We start from the raw sequence: 19815 nt of genomic DNA, 5'->3' as shown, positions 1-19815 counted from the left end.
CTCATTTAGACCATACAACTTCCAAAGCACTCGGGTGATGGAGTTTTTGTGGAAGCTTGCAACCCGAGAACTAGTCTGTGTGGTGTGACCAGCCAAGCCATGTGGAGATCCTGACGCCTGCGGATGGATAATTGAGGCTTTATATAAAAAATGTCAGGTAGGAACACGATCGAGAGCATCCATGAATCAACTAATTTATTCATGCTGGGCCACACGCTCATTAAGCTGCGAGTGGAGGCTCAGTGAGGGAGATGGCTTTGTGTTTCAGCACAGTTACAAAAGGAGGCCTATCTTCTTTCAGGAGCTGTCTACGTTTACCTACAAGACATTGACTTGATCTTTTTTTCTGTAGGCTACAGTTTTATGGGCACCCACTGCATAACTTAATTGCCAATCAATTTCAAACTTTAAAATGAAAGAAATAGTCTTGAGTTCAAATATTTCTAAATAGTTTTTTTTATTAATATTTATTTCAATTTTAGTTTAGTTATTTAAGTATATTAAGTTACATAAGAAATGTTGCCTTGGAAACTAGCTGAAATAAAACTAGTTTAAGTTTTTAAATGTTATTTCATTTAACATTTATTTTAAGTAATGAAAATGTTTTTAATAGTTTAGGTTTACTATAATAACCCTGATTAACACATATTATTTACCTATTTTGGCTATACTAATGAAATATTAACATTTATGGATTCACTTCCATTTTTTTTTTTAACCAAAAGTATTTTTGATTGAGCTGAACTTGAGCTCTTATTCTTGAACCCAGAATATTCCATAAAGTTGTTAGTTCTTCTCCTTTTCAAGTCGGGCTTACACAGAGGGAATGGTTTATAATAGACCTAACGCTCTTTTTGTAGAGCAAACAGATTTTGGAGAGCCCTCAAAACACAATCCACCTGTCAAGCACAGTCACTCACTCATAAAAAACACACATTTACGGCCTTCAGAGGTCACTGGTTCTAGCGAACAGCTGAACAGCTTTGAAAGCCACACACACAAGTCATAAAAGGTTAGGGTTGAAAACTCTTTAACCGTATGCTTTGTTAATTTGGATAAAGTCAGGTGAAATCTAGTTGTGCGGTACATATGTTTTAATGTTTGAGTCTAATTTCATACAGTATCATAAAAGCCTGTCTGACAAGAGCCAGCTTAAATGGTGAGGCATTACTGCTTTGATAGAGGGGGCATTTTCTAATGTAACAGGTGGGACCTCTCGGAATGTCAGTGCAGGCAGACAAATCACTGGCAGCTGTAACAGCACACACACACACACACACACACACACACACACACACACACACACACACACTAGATGACAACACGTTTTTTAAAGGTATCTGCTTTTAAATAATTAGCTAATTGCAAGAGGCCTAGTAACTTAGGATAGTTAGACCATCATAATTACAAAGAGACATACTAACATGCAAGGAAAACACCAGCGAGCCATCTCGGATTTCCACCGTCACTAAAACAAAACAATTCCCTGTTTCAGCCTAAGTACATTAACTAAGTAGCGCCACCTTGTGGACAGCCATTTCCCTTCAGTGGAAGGTATACTGCGTTTAAAAGAATATATTGATTTTTTGACAAATTATCTCACAGATTATTGTAATAATTGATTGCATATAAAGTAGTTTATATGATAAACTGTGCATAAAAGTTTGGGATTAGTAAGAAATTAACACTTCTATTTTGCATTGATGCATTAAATCGATTAATAATTACACTGTATAGATATTTATAATGTTATAAAAGATTTTTATTTCAAGTAAATTATGTTCTTTTGAACTCTCTATTCATCTAAAAATCCTAGGGAAAATGTATCATGAATTCCACACAAAGATTAAGCAGAACAACTGTTTTCCATGTGGATAATAATAATAGGAAATGTTACTTCAGCAAATAATATTAATTATAATAATAATAATTCAGCATATTAGAATGGTTTTTGAAGGATTTCAGTAATGGCTGCTAAAAATTCATTTTTGTCATCACAGGAATAAATTACACTTTAAAATATGAAAGAATAAGACAGAAAACAGTTATTTAAAACGATTATTTCTAATGATATGTTTACAATATTTTCCTGTATTTTTGATCAAATACATGCAGCCTTGGTGAACACAATAAACTCTTATACAAAAAAAAAAAAAAAAAACATTTACAAATCTTACTTGCCCCAGACTTTTGAGAAAGGATAATGTTCTTAAAATTCAAGGCTTATTAGCAGTATGAAAGAAATATCTCATTGGCAACTTGCATATATTACAGGGCTCCAAACAAAAAAATTGAGTAAGGAGCCATTGGCTCCTAAAAGAAAAAAACTTAGAAGCCAAATAATTTTTTTAGGTGCCACAGAATAAACGTGTTTTATTTATTTATATACTTATATATTTATATAATATATACTATTATTATTTATTTATTTACATTTTAACATTTCAATCATACTGTCATGTGTTTATGTCTCATCTTTTCTTGACTTTATCAGCATTTTAATCCATCTTGTAGATGACCTGGGAACTAAGGTTCACTTAAAGTGGGAACTAAATGTCTTTTCCAGCTTGAAATCTACAGTCATAAACAATTGTTCATTACACAGAATCTGTACCAGTATCATGGAGCATAAGCATCACTTGGGCTCCTCCTACATGAGACATTTCAGTAAGTTGTACTGTAGGATCTCTTATAAAATAGCCTACCTTCTGATGTTAATTCATGATCATTATGTACTATATTAGTAAAGAGAAAGATTAAATGGGTTCACTTGCCCTTGAACTGAGGCGCTAAAGCGACCGCGCCTGCCGCATTAAGGAGCGCCGAAACTGTATTTTTTGAATTTCGTTATTAATTCGGAATAATTTTAAAGCTGGTACTTTTTATTAAAAAGTTACAAAGCACAGAGCTTTTTGCGATTACTGGACGGCAGTTGCACTTCAAATAATGAAGTTCACGCATTAAAAGAACACAGACCAAGATCTTGTTTAGAAGAAGCCATATTAGATTATAAACGAGAATTGTTAACGATATTGCCAATATTCACACAGCTGACAGCTTTACCTGTTCTAGTTTGTTCAAGTTGTGCACGAAATAGACGCTGTATTTTCTGCACTTTCCCTTCTTACGTCTCCGTCATGTCTCTCTCGCTGCACAGCGGAGCTGCGTTTATCAGACTGTGTGCGTCAGCACTGATGTGCGACAGATGAGGACTGTCTGAAACTCTCTTTTTCCACTAAAACTTTGATGCGCATGGTCTCAGTTTAATACGTGAACATAACAAAAGATCTGATCGCAAATCAATTAGGAAAAAAGGCATTACATTCAAATTTTTAAGTTGTAACATGTAAATATATACCCAGATAGCAATAACACTTGGGCTGATTCTGGCTGAAATGCGTCTCTGTCGGTTCAGTCTCGGCATCGGTGAGAAGATAATGGGCCAGAGCCACGCCGACTCTACAAAACACTTCTGGCTGACAGACGGATTTTTTTCTCTATGGGCCGATCTCGGCTGAAAGCTGTTGTACACGCGGCAGGTCCACACTCGGTGTAGTTGTGTGTATTAACCTTCGGCCCGAGTTCGTTTTATCACAGACGGACGCTGAATGAAGCAAATCATCCGCCTGAGAAAACTTTTTTAGCGGTTAAATCCTGAGGAGCTTTCGGCGGGTAGTCGCCAGTGGCGATCTCAGCAAAAACGTCACTCGCAAATTAATATTTATGGTCGCAAATGCGACTGTTTTAGTCGCAGTTTGGAGCCCTGTATTATATATCATGCTGAATTGTTAACCCTTCTAATCAATTGTTTAGCTACCTACATAATGACTGCATCAACCTGTTTACACTTATTAGGCACATATTTCCATGATAATGTAAAACCCAAAGTCAGAATTTGATCTGAGCCATGCCCTGCATTAAAACAGAAAAGATCAATAAAGTGAGTAACATGTAAAGTGCATGTGCAACTCTTAAGAATGTACATTAGGAACTATCGCTAGATCAAGCTGCTTCTGTATGTAGTTTCATTCTGAAACACACACAAGCAGCAGATCTAAAATCCCTCATCTGTGTCTTCAGTCTGTTGGAAGGTGGAGTCATTTTCCAGTTCTGGGGAATCATTAAGTCTTTGGTCCTCAGAGTCTCCATTGACTGGCTCCATTGATTGTAGCTGTTTGGTTCTGGTTGGGACAGGAAGCTGTTCAGAATGGAGCAGTTCCAAGGGGTCGAGTTCCCTGTCTGCGGTCACTGGGGCAGCGACACTCGGCCGTGCCGATTTAATCCTCAACCTGCGTTTCAGGTCTTCCTCCTTCTCCTAAAACAGATGTTTAAACCATATTTCATAATGTTGCACCACATACTAATGCTAATACAATCTAACTTCACAAAAAAGTGCAAAAAACTCCAAGATCAAATACAACACTGAATATTAGCTAAGAGATTTTAAATGCATTAAAACTGAATGAACGATAAATGTCATTTGGTTCTGCTTCACCTTTCTCCTCTCCTCCACTTGTCTCATCTTCATCTCAATGTCTTCCTTTCTGGTTACTTCTTGTTCTTTGCGAATTTTCAGTGACTCTAGCCGAGCAGGAGGTCTTCTCTTTGGCTTCTCAGCATCATTCATCTAACAGACATTATAAATGTTTGTCCCAGAGAAGCAGAAATTATTTACTGGCTGAGGCTGTGAGGAATAGACCTACAGTCTTTACAACAGCATACACGGCATAAATTTAAGTTTCTTTTTCTTTTTCAGAAAGACAGTTTAACAATCAGTATGTTGATAAACAACAGCACAATCCATTGAAAGCACTGTACGGCCTCATTTTCATTCCTGCCAAGAAATAAATTAAGTTGTTTTTAAGTTATTTTTTATTTTTTGTTATTGTTTTATTAAGTTATTTTTATTTTAAAAAAGAAATGATTTTATTATGTGAGAAAAATAAGACATGGAACAATAAGATAAGAGATCGTGACAACAGTCATATATACAGTTTAGAACTCATTACACAAAAATATTTGACCGCAGAAAGTCATGACCAATCAGATTCAAGTATTCGAGTCTTATAATAATAAAGACTATTCCAGTAATGAACATAGGCATGTATGCAATTGTTATTCAGTGTATAAGAATTCAGTTTTGGACATTTCCACAACACAATGCAATGTGTAACTGAAAATACAGGTGAAATGTCTATGAACAATCAATATGTACAATTCCTTCATATCAACACAGCTCCCTATTTTTACAGACTTTTCCTGGAGTGTTGATTCTTAATGTGAGAAAAGGTCATATTTGAGAAATCATAACACTTTTATATTTTAACATTGACAACAGCCCTCACCATGATGTTGTAGGCTTCCCCACTTCCTCCCTGTCTTGGCTGAGCTGGAATGATTCCCTGAACAAGCAGCTGCTCCAGGATCTCACTGGACTTGGGCCTCTCTTCACTTTGCTGGGCCAGTCCAGGACTTTGGCCTAGATTTCACACGATGTGTAGTTAAGTTAATTTCCTACATTCTATTTTAATATTGTTATTCCATTTCAGCTTTCCTATATCTCTGAAAGGCCTCAGCAGTTTTTAGCTCCTTTAAAGTGAAATAACATCAAGTTGTTCTGAACTTCTATCTAACCTTGTATGGGTGGCAGCATTCTAGGTACAGATCCAGGTAGAACTGTTGGCTCCGCTGCATCCAGACTGACCCCGCTGTCTGTGGTCATTTTGGACACGGCAGAGTCACCGCGAGAGCCTCCCTGCACAACAAACTCCAGAGTTTCAGTCTACACAATAAAAGCAGAGTAAGTCAGATATAAGTCTGCATATAGCAAAACACTGACAGCCAAATTGTTTGCTAGTCTTGTAAGGTCTGTTGGCTGCTTTTAAAGGGATTTAACCTGAGAAACCAGTTAAAATCTGCTAAGACTAGCAAAGACACTTTGGTTGGTTTAAGCATTTCATTTTGTTTAATTATTCATCTAATATAGACTATTAAATATCACAGTTGTATGAACAACAGACCTCTTCATCAGTTCCCTCATATGTATTAACATAATAACCACTACCGACTCGCTAATATTCCGTTTATTAATTCATATTTGAAATCATCATAAATGGAACAACAAAAAGATTACAGCTTACCTCATTTCCGTTCAGACCTCTCGGTTTTACGGGTTCGACCACCGTGATTTTGGAGCTCCCACATCCCATGTTTATATCGCTCAGGACAGCGCGAGCTTTCAATGCGGCTCCGAAACTATTTGATCTGTGTGAAGTTCTTAAACACTGTCGCATTCCAGCACAAGATTCACGATCTCGCGACCGTCGTCATGGACTCTCTGCGTTGCTATGATTCGTTGCTACAATAAATCTGACCCCTTTCCAGAGGTCACGTAACCTGTTAGCTATGTTGCCTTGGCTCTATGCTTGACAAAAATAAAACACGGGTTTATACTAGTAATTGATTAATAGAAGAAAAGCGGCATCAACAGTTAATTTTTCAGATAATTATTAGTCACTAGATTATTTTATTGGAATTAAAAATAGCCTAGATTATTATCTGAAACCAAACACTGTTGTCTTACTATTGGCAACCCAACCTTTTATTTTATTTCTATATTATTAATTTGATTTATTTATTTTTTACTTTATTAGTGGCAAATGTGTTACGAATGGGACAAATGTGAAACAAATAAAAAATCTGCCTATATAAAAGTAGCTAAATGTATGGTTTCTGTGTAGATAAATGTTTCCAGCACAGAGATTAAAAAATAATATTTGTTTACATATTAAGCCTAATCAGGTTCCCTGTGGTCAGTTTTTTAGGCAGCCTGGAACCCAATTAGATGTAATTGTGCCACATAAAGGACCATAATAATCCCACTGGACATGCAGCTCACATGCAGGCAGGGGTTTGTTTCCTTTTCATTTGCCTCATTAAATCTCTGTCTCTGATTTATCACCCATTCTTTCTCAGGTATTCCACTATTACACAGATATTTTTTCTCATTATATTGCTAGGCCTTCACGTGGTCTTGGACTGTAAAGTTGTAACTGTAAAGTTACTATAAAGATGGTAACCACAAAACCCTTTTCAAAATCACACCTGTACAGGCTTATTCTGAGTGCTTGTAGCTATTCTGTAAGCTTTTAATAAATTAAATCAACATATTAAGCTAATTTTTGGTGTACTTTTTTGTCTACTCTTATTGATGTCTTTCTTCCAAATGATGATGTGTTGGCTACATTTACTGGAAACGGCCTGTTTTCTAATGACATACCTGTTATAAAACAACTGGCCAAGGCTTGACAGATCTATAACACATTATATGTCACCTAGACACCTTCCTTAACTACAACCGTGAAGAAACCTACTGGCACAATTATAGGTCTGACTCCCTCATAACTTCTTTTGTTGGTTAACTAATCATACTAAATAGATAATTGGCAGCACATAAGATGTAGATGTAGATGTAGGCCTATTTGAGTGAATATCTAGATTTGCTGAAAAAAACAAACAGACAAAACCCAATGTATTCATACATATAAACAGTACCAAAGAAAACTGTGCAGATAGAAATATATATAGCCTATAATAAATTATATGCAAAAAACATAATAATCCATTTAAAATAAAATATATTTACCAATATATTCAAATAAATATAAATAACATGCACTTGAAAACCCCCAAAATATATATTTTCTAAACAAAAAAGTACTAAAGGATCTTTTAGCTTTTATATTTATCATGTGGAGCTAAATCTGACAGTAGGCCTAACTATTACATTGAAAGAAAGAAAGAAAGAAAGAAAGAAAGAAAGAAAGAAAGAAAGAAAGAAAGAAAGAAAGAAAGAAAGAGGAGGCCTATAATCTTGCCAATACAGCTTCTTGAGTCCTAAATAAATTCGACTAAATAGATTTGGTTTTACATTCAGATTAGATTAAACTGATTTTAGATAGGACTGAATTAGACGAAGAACGACGGAGAACATTTCCAAAGTGGACTTCTGAACTTCCCCAAGTAGATGTCGTCACATCATAAGTCCGTTAGAGCAGATGCGCTTTTCGCGAGCGCGCAGTCAGGCCAGAAGAGGGTAGTATCGCTCATCTTTCCTCCAGTCAACACCCACGAACCCTGAACGACCCCGCCTGAAACAGAGTCCTGCAAATGGGAGAAGCTCTTATAGCCTTCTGCCTTTACCCAGCCAATTAAGTCGTCTGAAATAGGGCGGTGAGAACATCTCGACCCACTCAACTTCAGTGAAGTCCTGTCAGAGAAACTCGGCGCAGGTGGAGACGGAGGGAAGTGTCTTCGGGGCTCGTTGTCAGTTTGAATGAGACCAACCATGGCGCCCAGTCAGGGTTCCAGGATGCTCAGTAAAGATGATGCCAATTATAAACTTCACTTTCGGATGATAAACGAGCAACAAGTGGAGGATATCACCATTGATTTCTTCTACAAACCGCACACCATTACATTACTGACGTTCACCGTCTTCAGCATAATGTACTTTGCGTTTACGAGGTAAGTAAACAGGAGGTTTACGACAGAACTCGCCTGTCCGTTAGCATGGCAACGGCAACTCAACTAATGCACCGTATGCACGTCAAGACGACTACTTTATTCAATTTCAGCAAGAGTTTAAATGGTATAAAGATGATTTGTTACAACGTTAACAACTGCTTTAAATTATTTGAAAAACTTAAATATTACACGAAGTTCAATTAAAAAGCAAACGAGTTTACAAACAGTGTTTACACACAACCTGGGGCCACGACTTAAATTGTTTTGATTGTATTGATAAATGCTTGTTTATTTAATGATTTAAACAATGTATTTTCAATGTATTTTTGAATGACTTAATGACTGTTAATGTGATCTATTCACTTATAGTTAACTAAAACTTAATCCATAAAAAGTCGTTCCTTGAGATAAAAAAAACCTTACATGAAATTAAAAACAGCTAGTTGACAAGGCAACATTTATCATTTTATTTTAGTTTTTAGTTTTTTACAAAATTACTAAAACTTCAACTAAAGTAAAAATTAAAAATATAAAAAGAATAACTAATTTAAAATATGAATAAATCTGGCAATAGTATCTGAATGATACTAAACATTGGTCTGTCTTATTCTCCATTGGTTTGCCACATCCACACCAAAACGTCTGGTGACACTGTGAAAGGTTATAGTTCTATGACGTAATCAAGGCTCTGATATGTTATCTGTACTTGGTGTTTTTATTATGGCAGGGATGATGGTGATTCTGATAATAACCTTCGTGTGGGTCTGCTGCTGGTCAGCTCTTTCTTTCTTGTTATCAGTGTTCTTGCCTTCCCCAACGGTACAGTCATTGTTCATTTGCTTCTCAGTAGAAACAAACTTTAACTGGATGCAAATTTACTTTTGCTGATTGCTTTCATTGCAGGAAAATTCTGTCATTATTTACTCACCCTCATGTCTTTTCTTCCACGGAACACAAAAGCAAATATGTATAACAGGATTTCCAAGCTGCTCTTTTCCATACAATAAAAGCTCAGACATTTGGCTAAACCTCTCCAAGTAAAACACAAATAGGAACGACATGAAAACAAACTAAAAATTTTTTCTCATTGGATTAAAAAAACACGTTTAGGTCCTTTCACAAGACCGCATCCCGCTATATGGCGCATGGTTTTTGGTGAGTGACTGTAAACAGTCTTCTCTTGTGTGTTTACTTATCAGTGGCTATGTTGACTCAACCTTCAACACCTTGATCTGTTGGCACTTTGCAGGTCTCAGTGTCCTTTACTTCCTATTCCTGGTGTTCCTCATCTTCCTGAACTGGGATCAGGTGAAGGCGTTGTTGTATTGGCTGGACCCCAATCTACGTTATGCTACACGAGAAGCAGATGTCATGGTAAGTGATATGATATCCCAGGACACAAACTAAATTTATTCTTGCATGAGAAGCTAGAAGCTAGCCATCATGTCTTAGGCTGCTGATACATGGAGTAACTTTTTGAGAAATATTGCTGGGTAATTTGGGAAAATGTTGCCATCAACGGGCAACCAGGTGAGACACAGGGCCCACGAATGATCTAAACTATCCAGATAGAAATTTGTTACCCATTCTCGATGAGAAAGTGCCCAAGCAACGTTGCTCAAAAAAGTTGCCCCGTGTATCATCAGCCTTATACTCTTTGTTGCCGTAGCCCATCATATTGTGTTTATATAAATAATAACAAACCTGTACTGGCGACTCAAGTTAATATTTAATCCACTGAGCTGTGAACACCTAAGCTTTTCTCATTTCTCAACTCTGTGTTTTGGTCTGTCCTATGTTATCTAAGATCTCTGATCTTATTATTATTATTTTTCACCATGGATCCTTGGCTTTCATTTGAGACCTATTCATTTTTTTTAATTAATAAAGGAATGCATTCACTTTTATGTAATCTGCAGTTTCCTGCATAATGTGCTAATGTCGATTTTACAGACGATCACGGTCACAGCAGACTAAGTGCAGCCCATAGATTATGTCTGAGCTGTGGAGTTTGAAACCCTCCCTTTAGTGTGTTTGTTTCTAATCCAGTGAATTATGATTAATTACTGTAAAGAGATAATGCCAGCTTTCTTTAAGAGGTTTCCATGTAGCTCAGAGGACGGCCTGACTGCGGACGTTCAGCAAATAGGATTATTTGAATCTCTGTCCATTGACATCAGGCTTCATGTCACTCACTGTATCTAAATTGCACTGTGCCCTACTTTTTTTTTTAGTTTTTAGTTTTCACTCATTTGTAAAATTAGTGAAATTGTTTCTTAAAACAAATTGATTATACAGCCCTGATATGTTACTGAAGTATAGCCAATAATATATTCTGTAGTGTAAATGTACAACTGTAAATGAATTTACAGTATTTATGAATTTTTCATTTTTTTGTGTGTTTTGTTTATTTATTTTATCCCAATTTTTTGCAGGAGTATGCAGTAAACTGTCACGTGATCACATGGGAACGCATCCTGAGTCACTTTGACATTTTTGCCTTCAGTCATTTTTGGGGCTGGGCCATGAAAGCTCTTCTCATCCGCAGCTACGGCCTCTGCTGGTCTATCAGCATCACATGGGAGCTCACAGAGGTAATGCATTTGATATATTTATACTGTTTAAACGTCAAACATCATTTTTTTAAAATGTTTTTGAAAGAAGTCTCTTATGCTTACCAAGGCTGCTGATTTGATGAAAAAAAATACAGTAAAACCAGCAGTATTGAAACATTGTTTCAATTATTAAAAATTTGACACCATGAGTGGGTCAGTGTCTTTCCCAATCAAATACCTTTGAACGTAAGTAGTTGCTCATGCAATAGTACTGATTATGCGACTTCTTCATAACCCAATACTTAATAATCTGTAAAAATTGAAGTGTTCTTTGACTAAGCAAATAAAACACAAAATCTCCATTTGAGGTAAACCCTGATGATATCTTATGTAGTGTGATTGTTTGAGGCATGCTTACTATTATTACTTTTAATACCAGATACATATGAGTTGATACGGAGTTGAGCAGTGAAAACCACCTGGCTTGTTATATAGGGCATACCACCACTTGTTGCTTTATATGTCTCTCTTCTCTATCTTTCTTCCTCATTCAGTTGTTCTTCATGCACCTCCTGCCAAACTTTGCAGAGTGCTGGTGGGATCAAGTCATTCTTGACATCTTGTTGTGCAACGGAGGGGGCATTTGTCTCGGCATGACTGTGTGTCACTTTTTAGAGATGCGTACCTACCACTGGGCCAGTATCAAGTAAGCTCTTTTTATGATTAATCTGTGGCTGTTCCCTATTAAAGTTTATAGTCACAATTTTGCTGAAATGGACAAGCAGTAGTAACAGTAGTTAGTTACACTCCCCACCATCCATACTCTCTGTGATTGTATTGTGTTTGGGAGATATGTATGCAGAGATTAGTTATCTGTGTTAACTCCAAACATGTTTTGCACTACATTCTTGTTGGATCATCTGATCGAGTTTTTAGGTCACTGGGGTAGTGTACAGTGATGTTCATGTGTTTAGTATTATTGTAAACCGGTTGTTTGTGTTTTGTATATGTTCAGGGATATCCACACAACCACAGGCAAGCTGAAACGGGCTGTTTTGCAGTTCACTCCGGCCAGCTGGACGTATGTGCGCTGGTTTGACCCCAAATCCTCTTTTCAGAGGGTGGCTGGAATCTATCTTTTCATGATAGTATGGCAGGTGTGTGATCTGAAACATAAGTAGTATGGAACGCCTTTCAGTTTATTCTACATTCAAGCTTGTCGTTTATAAACAGAACCTCTGTTCCACAAACTTTACCTTAGCCATGACTTTCCAAGTTGGGGGGCATTTAAATTATAGATTCACAAACAAAAAAATAAGTATTGATGATAATTAAAATTTCATTATGATTAATGAACGTACAATTTATTTGCACACATTTTTTGTACTTTAAATGAGAAACGCTTTAATGAAAACATTAATAATGTAGCTAGACAGAAAATACTTGTTTAGCCATCTTATGGGGACAAAACTACATATCCCATCTCTCTTTGTGATTATATAATAATAATAATCTAGAAAAAAAATAATGGTTTTCTATTTAATATATTTTCAAATGTTATCTAAAAGACCTAAAAAAAAATTCTTCTGTTTATTTGAAAAACAGAGCAAGAAATCTAAAATAGCTCAATACATTCAGAAGAGCTTAACCAAACAGTAGTAGACCACAGATTTAGACTTTGTTTCTTTGTGGTTCTTTGGGTTTTCACTCACTTTTGTCCTGTGTCTTTGCTCTCCAACAGCTCACAGAATTGAACACCTTTTTCCTGAAGCATATCTTCGTATTCCAGGCCTCTCATCCTCTCAGCTGGTGCCGGATCCTCTTCATTGGGATCATCACTGCCCCCACAGTGCGGTAATGTCCAATTACCTTCTTCTGTGATCGAGCGTAATCCCTTGAAATGAACCTTTCGTTGTACTGGCACTTCTCACCCAACCAAACAACATTAAGACATTTCACTTTATTTCATCAGAATTTTTGCTCTGGCCTCGTTTTGCTTCTCTAGAGATCGGAATCATTATCTCTCTCATAAAAATCTGATTTACTAAAATGAAAGCTTTTCCTGGAAACGCAGGACGTGAGATCCACAAGAACTGAGAGCCTGCCATGTCTTCAAAAGCCAGTTATTTTATTTATTGAGATGATTTATTTATTGTGGAGTGTGATCCGATGATCCATAAACATCAACAAAGTAATGCTATTATTGCATTCTTTCAGCCATATAATTATTCTAAATAAATACATGTATTTTGAATAATGACGTTTGGCAGGTGTGTATACACCCATTGTACTGTTTGATGTCAGATGTGTTGAATGACTCGTATTACTTATCGTTTGCATTTAGGCAGTACTACGCATATCTAACAGACACCCAGTGCAAAAGAGTTGGAACACAGTGTTGGGTGTTTGGGTAAGTACATACTTATTTATCTAATGCTAAAAACATGTTTGAAAAAAAAAAATCATATTCACAGTTCAGCCAGTAGTTTTTCCAGTTTGGATGTTTTGGGTCTTACAATCAGCAACAGATGATGACTTCTAGGGATAGTTAATCAGAAATAGAACTTCTGTCATCATTTACACTTTTAAACCTGTATGACTTGTGTGGAACATTAAAGAACACATTTGTGTAACACATTTTGAGCCGTTTACATTGACAATAAAAGTCAACAGGTTCAATCTTGTTTTGGACTCCACTGACTTTGAGTTTCTAAACAAAAATAGTTGTGTTCCATGGCATAAATAAAGTCACACAGGTTTGGAATGACATGATAGAGTTTTCATTTTTGGGTAAACTATCCTTTCTATAAAGACCCACTTTGTCATGATTCTGTTTAATTTGGAACTTATTTTGGAAATCTAGAGAAACACCGTTCTTACAGTGGTATAGATATAGAGAGATTTAATACATATGTTTAGTTCAGTCTCACCGCAGCTGTTTTTGTCAGAATCAGGTGATTTGTGTCCTGTTTTTCTGACAATCTCACTTTTTCCATTCGATTCTAAACAACAGAGTCATTTTCTCTTGGCTTTGTAAAGCTCCAGGTCTGCAAGATTACTCCCACATAGTCTGGAGACTTAACAAACCACTCTTTTGTATTTTTAAGTTCTACAAGTCTGAAATGCTCAGAGATTTGCCATTGTGCATTAAACACAAAAAGTTATTTGGATAGTGTTTAAAACTTAAAGAAATAGTTTAACTAAAAATTACAATCCTGTCATTTACTTGCCCTCATGTTGAACAAGAAAAGGCCATATTTTGAGTTGTGTTTTTATGCTACACAATAAAGGTTAATGTGGTCTACTATTTTTGAACCCCAATGACTCTTCAGCCATTTTGCTCAGATATTCTTCCAAATATCTGAAATAATTAAATATCAAACAAGTCATGGCATCTCATTTTCAACAGTATATATATTTAAAAACAGTGCTGGAAAGTTTGTTTGCATATTTCTATAAACAAATAAAGGACACTTTGATGTGTTGTTATATAATGCAGCATACATGGGTATGTGTTTTGTTCTGTAGGGCCATTGCTTTCCTGGAGGCCCTGGCTTGTATCAAATTTGGACAAGACTTGTTCTCCAAAACACAGGTTCTTTATGTTGTCCTTTGGCTTTTGTGTTTGGTGAGTCTTTTGGTTGAAATTTATTTTATTTATAAATACTCTCATTTAAAAAATCTGTTTATATACTTATACATAAATATTTATTATTATGTATCTATATTTTACATGATTATCTTTTAAAATGAATTTTTGTTTTAGAGATCTGTTTATTGTTTTCTATAACAGATAATGAAACTTTAACAAATATTGGCTATGTTGTTGTACTGTGACTGTGATATGTTGCAACAGTTTATTCTGTCCAGTTACACATCTGTAGTTTACACTGAATGTTTACAGATTGAACCTTGTGTGTTTCTATAAACTATATACAGTGGATCTGAGTCTGAGACCACACTGAAAAATCTCATTTAAAGTATTCAAAAGTACAGAAATGTTGTATGCCACTGATTCTCAAAGTGTGGTATGCAGAGGAATCACTAAATTAAATATAAATCAATGTTGAAGGGATAGTTCACCCAAAAATGAAAATTCTGTCATCATGTATTCACCCTCATGTCGTTCCAAACCTGTATCATTTGCTTTCTTATGTTGTACAAAAAAGAAGATATTTTGAAGATTGCTAGTAATCAAGCAGTTGGTGGTTGTCATTGACTTCCATAGTATTTTTTTCCTACTATGGAAGTCAATGGCAACCACCAACTGTTTGATTACCAGCAATCTTCAAAATATCTTCTTTTTTGTTCAACATACGAAAGCAAATCATACAGGTTTGGAACAACATGAGGGTGAGTAAATGATGACAGAATTTTCATTTTTGGGTGAACTATCCCTTTAAAACACTTTTAAACAGTTTGCAAGATGTCTAAATGATGCCTGTTCATTCTTTTGATCTAGTACTGTACATAGTACATTTCACTTTACATTTAAGTACAGTAAAGTTTTTATTTAGGTACAGTACATTTTAATTGAATCATTTAAGTTTTTTATTTACCTGTATGTAAGTAAGCACAGTACAGTGTTAATGTTCAAACTGTGTATTTACAATCTTTAAAGTGGCCGGCAATAATAAATATTCTTATTAGGAATAAAACTGCCTCGTTTTCGAACAGTGCATAGCTGTAGCAGAATAATTCGGCCTACTACGCTACTGTATTTTAATGTTGGTCATTATGGTGGTACTTGAAGAGCCAAATATTTTCTGAAGTGGTACTTGGTGTAAAACGTTTGAGAGCCACTGTTGTATGGCATTTAAAAGTCTTCTTCACTATTTAGTCCTTCACTAATGAAAAAGGCAAGTTATTTGATCGTGTGCAAGTGGAACCGAATTGACCTTCCGAAATGCATGTTCATTCTTCACTCCGAATTTTTGCTGAAATTATTATGCTAATAATGTATTATAGTAATGTAGTAATACATTTTCTCAGAGTTTTGAATCCCATTGTAGTGGCGAAGTCTCATATATATATACACTTTCTCTCTCTTTTTCTTGCTACCTTCCAGGCTTTCATTACTTTTCTCTGTCTATATGGTATGGTTTGGTATGAGCAGAATTATGGGAAGAGGCTGAAGGTAAATGACTGTATTTATTCATCTGTTGCCATAACATGATTTACAGACAGATACTAATTAAATCCAGTGAATTCTTCAACAAGAATTTAAACTGGTGCTGTCTGCTTGTCATTCACAATTGACAATATTTACATTAGAAACATCTCCAGAGCACACAAAGTCACAATGATATGTCCGTGCTCTGGGTCTTGCTTTATTTTCCTTGTTTGTGCTTGCATATCAAATATTGATAAACCGATAAATCTCTTTAACAGTACTTTGCAGACTGTGACGACAGCATCCTTACTGAACCATACGACTGCATTCCCGAAACTGCCAAAGGTAACATACAATCTGATTTGTTTTAGAGGGTTTCTCAAATGACACCAAATACCCGGAAATTGACCGTTTTAATGAGATTTTTCACAGCACGCTCAGATTTGTGACATGGAATTTCCTTGCAATATTTTATTTTCTACCCTATAGATGAAAATTTAATTGTATTATGATATGAAGAACTTTTTAAGGAACATTTGAGATTTCTTTACCCTCCGAATATCTGTCTTACTTAACACTTATATGTATTTACATTATTACTACTATTAGCAGAGAGAAACTCCAGTAGTAATTCCACTTCATCACGGAGAAGAAAAGGAGGCTCTGGAAAAAACAAAACAATCAATGGAACAAGCAGCAAGAAATGACCACAGCTAGAGACCAATGATCTCTCAATGGGCCACAAGGGGTGAAAGAAAGAATCTGTGGTAAACGGTTGAAGAGAGGTAAAGCGGTTAGCTGAGAGATAGTGTGCAGACACAAGAAGCGGTTCTATAAACAGAGGACACATTCCAAACCACAAGCCTCTGTCTTTGCAATGTACTGTTGTACACTAGTTTTCATTTTCATAGCACTTGGAAAGAAGCAATGATTTGTGGTATGCACACCTTCCAGTGGCACTGATGTGGCTTTCATATGTCGGAAGCGTCTGAGCCAGTGAATGTTTTGTGATGGCCCTCCTAATGAAAGGAGCTCAATGCTGCCAGGCTTTCTGTAAAAAGTTATGGGAGCGTTAACTTAACTTATACAAAATTATTTCTTATTTACAGTGTTGTTTATGCAGACCAAGCCCTCTCTTAAATTTTGCACATAGTTCTCCACTTGACCTGTAACCAGTGATTATTTTGTTGACCTACCTATGCATTGATCAGGGTAAGAATTTGTATGCAACATTTCATTGTGAGCGTAAAAACAAGCTCTACATTTGTGAAAAACCTTTAAGCACTTGTTTTAATGCACTATGATCTTGGCACAAATGTTCTATTATCACAACCGTTTTTCAGTCTTCTTATATCTGATCTTTTAAAGTAAAACTTCAGAGTGGTTGAAGGAGAGGCAGGTCATGACCTTTTGCAGTAGGAGCTGTTGATTTACTTAAGTGTAATATGAGGCAGCTTTTTTGGCAACATGTAAAGGTGATTAGAAAGTTTAGAAATGATGACAATCTGTATGTTGTGTCATTTTTTTTTCTGTACTTTTATTGTTTTTGCGTATGTTAACTTTTGTGGTAAGATTTATTCCTGTGTTAGTATGTGTGGCAAGTGCATACATGATTTTAGACCAATAATATTTTCTGCGTGAGGCCTTTAAATGACTATGCATTTCTACATACAATTTTTTGAAATCGTAATTTTTGTAAAACCTACATTTAGGATTTTGTGCTGTTTTTGTAAGCAGGAATGTAATTTTTTTCCATGGGTTATTAATACTAAATGGTAGCATGTGCTTATATTAAGGTACTATCACATTTTGTCTTATTTAATTGTTTTTTACATTCTATTTTTCATGGACCAAATTATTGAGCAATACCCAAGCTGTTAGTTGTACAGAATTTAATATTTTACCCTTGAAAAATATCAAAGCCTAGAATAACTGTTAAGATTTCTAGTCATGAATTTTGTATGGATCTGCGCTTCTGAAGGTGACCAAAGAGAATGCATAAAATGTGATGTCAAACTTGATTCTGCCACAGCAGTGTTGTCATATCTAATTATTTCAGACATTTAATGTGATAACGAGATCTGACCATTTTGTTTGGGATTTTTATCAGTGTATCAATGAATGGTTAAACTGGTCACAGATGTGAACCACCTCCGGGATGTTCTTTTCACTTTCTTAACACACTTATACTATATTGTTGAGTAAAAATTTCAAATAAAATGCTGAATTGAAGTTTCTAAGTAATTGTAGTAGGCTACAATTGTTTGAGTTCCTGAGAAAAATATATGTTTTATAATCAAAATACAGTGATATTTGTTTGTTTATCTTACTGTAAAACAAACAAACAAACAAGAAAAAACCATTTCACTCAGTCTCATTCTAATTAGTTGTTCCGGGACCAAAAAAGGATGTTAAACCAGGAGCGTGAAATCAGGTTCACCAAATATTTAATGACTTGTTGGTTACAATCGTGACTCTGATACAGTATAAACTTTTGATATATACATTTCAATTTATTCAACATGCCAGTAAAGAAATATGTAATTAAAGTTACTTTTATTGTTGTTATTACTATTTATGAGAAAATAAGGTCTAAATTCATGTTTGAGCTAATGACTGTCTAGTTTATCTTCTAAAACACAACATTAAATTTTCTTTAAGTAATATTTGCCACAGACCTTATTTCACTCATTATTAAATTCAACATTAAATTACGACTGGAACAAAATTTCAGGCCAGGAATCTCTCACTCATCCAGGCCATCCCAAACACCCACAACAAATTCTGAACCACAGACAACCCTATAAGCCTATCTGTATGATCATCACATAAAAAGGTCTAAATCTTTAGTCAGAGCCGTGGAAAATAATTAAAGGTTGTCTCTTGAACTGCACCTTCACTTCCCTTTTCCTTTTCTTCATTTTCTCCAGTCTCTCTCTCTCCCGCTTTTTTTTCTTGTACCTGTGTCTTCTTCACCAGCAGGTCTACTGTTATTAACAGAACTCTGTCCAACTTGTTGCAAAACAACCACCTCATTGCAATGTGTTTGCACATAATGTTATTTCTCTTAAAATGTCTTAAATGCCCAAGATTTAACAAACCTATAATTCATACAAATATGTTAAAACAAATTTTCTAAAGTGCGTTAATGCCACATTTAGTGCGTTACATTGAAACATCCTAATACTGAGCACACTATTGTATTTAGGGCTGACTCTCTATTTATGTGTTGCTGTCTCCTCTAGCTCCCTCCCTTCCTATACATTAACTTCATGTGAATATCTGTCTGCTAAATTTATTAATGTAACTTTCCAATCGATAATGATGTCCTTTAGCACAGTATTCCGACTGATGATTAATACTCAACTAAGTTAAGAAAGACAAAACTACAGTAGCGTATTACAGATGAAGCTGACGTGCACTTTAAGCCCTGAACAGGGATGAGTTTCTCACTTATTATGCTTTTGGCCTGACCCCGATCTGAAAACCCCAGAAATTCCCATAGACAGTAAAATTCCCGAGGGAATCCACGGCCGGTTGGCCTACAAACTGACGTCAATAGCGAAAGCATGTGTCCGTCCAAACTCCATTACCCATAATCCCCAGCGCCGAAGTGGCTGA

General features: G+C 35.6%; 2 protein-coding genes across 6 annotated transcripts; one reads left to right on the top strand and one right to left on the bottom strand.

Moving 5' to 3' along the window:
- Window positions 1–3772: 3772 nt before the first annotated feature.
- LOC109111001 (stathmin domain-containing protein 1-like) lies at window positions 3773–6613 on the bottom strand. 2 transcript variants are annotated; one of them, XM_019123962.2, is made up of 5 exons: window positions 6141–6613; window positions 5635–5782; window positions 5346–5479; window positions 4496–4627; window positions 3773–4315 (listed from the first exon to the last, which is right to left on the bottom strand). In XM_019123962.2, the coding sequence occupies exons 1-5, from the start codon at window positions 6291–6293 to the stop codon at window positions 4055–4057; spliced, it is 828 nt and encodes a 275-aa protein (XP_018979507.2). In that variant the 5' UTR covers window positions 6294–6613; the 3' UTR covers window positions 3773–4054. The 2 variants fall into 2 exon arrangements, with proteins under 2 accessions (XP_018979507.2, XP_018979508.2); XM_019123963.2 differs by having other exon boundaries at window positions 5635–5755; window positions 6141–6600.
- On the top strand, window positions 5674–18044 carry LOC109111002 (phosphatidylserine synthase 1-like). 4 transcript variants are annotated; one of them, XM_042745743.1, is made up of 13 exons: window positions 8025–8526; window positions 9254–9345; window positions 9637–9681; window positions 9776–9900; window positions 10962–11120; window positions 11636–11787; window positions 12097–12238; window positions 12823–12935; window positions 13426–13491; window positions 14610–14709; window positions 16150–16218; window positions 16473–16539; window positions 16807–18044. In XM_042745743.1, exons 1-13 carry the CDS (start codon window positions 8336–8338, stop codon window positions 16899–16901), a joined length of 1416 nt encoding a protein of 471 aa, XP_042601677.1. In that variant the 5' UTR covers window positions 8025–8335; the 3' UTR covers window positions 16902–18044. The 4 variants fall into 4 exon arrangements, with proteins under 4 accessions (XP_042601679.1, XP_042601677.1, XP_042601676.1 ...); XM_042745742.1 differs by having other exon boundaries at window positions 8028–8526; window positions 16804–18044; XM_042745745.1 differs by lacking the exons at window positions 8025–8526; window positions 9254–9345 and adding an exon at window positions 5674–5800 and having other exon boundaries at window positions 16804–18044.
- Window positions 18045–19815: the final 1771 nt, after the last annotated feature.

The sequence above is a fragment of the Cyprinus carpio genome, chromosome B19 (assembly GCF_018340385.1).
Source record: "Cyprinus carpio isolate SPL01 chromosome B19, ASM1834038v1, whole genome shotgun sequence".
In the NCBI taxonomy this organism is placed as follows: domain Eukaryota; kingdom Metazoa; phylum Chordata; class Actinopteri; order Cypriniformes; family Cyprinidae; genus Cyprinus; species Cyprinus carpio.
This window is presented reverse-complemented; position numbering and strand designations above follow the sequence as displayed.

What these genes read in the sequence shown, in the direction of transcription:
- LOC109111001 (XM_019123962.2), bottom strand. Translation starts at nt 6,293, where the DNA reads ATGCGACAGTGTTTAAGAACTTCACACAGATCAAATAGTTTCGGAGCC. An exon ending in GGGAAGCCTACAACATCATG is followed by an intron (nt 4,628 to 5,345) that starts GTGAGGGCTGTT and finishes AATGTCTGTTAG; the next exon opens with ATGAATGATGCTGAGAAGCC. An exon ending in AAGTGGAGGAGAGGAGAAAG is followed by an intron (nt 4,316 to 4,495) that starts GTGAAGCAGAAC and finishes CATCTGTTTTAG; the next exon opens with GAGAAGGAGGAAGACCTGAA.
- LOC109111002 (XM_042745742.1), top strand. Translation starts at nt 8,336, where the DNA reads ATGAGACCAACCATGGCGCCCAGTCAGGGTTCCAGGATGCTCAGTAAA. An exon ending in TCCTTTGGCTTTTGTGTTTG is followed by an intron (nt 14,710 to 16,149) that starts GTGAGTCTTTTG and finishes GCTACCTTCCAG; the next exon opens with GCTTTCATTACTTTTCTCTG. An exon ending in CATTCCCGAAACTGCCAAAG is followed by an intron (nt 16,540 to 16,803) that starts GTAACATACAAT and finishes TACTACTATTAG; the next exon opens with CAGAGAGAAACTCCAGTAGT.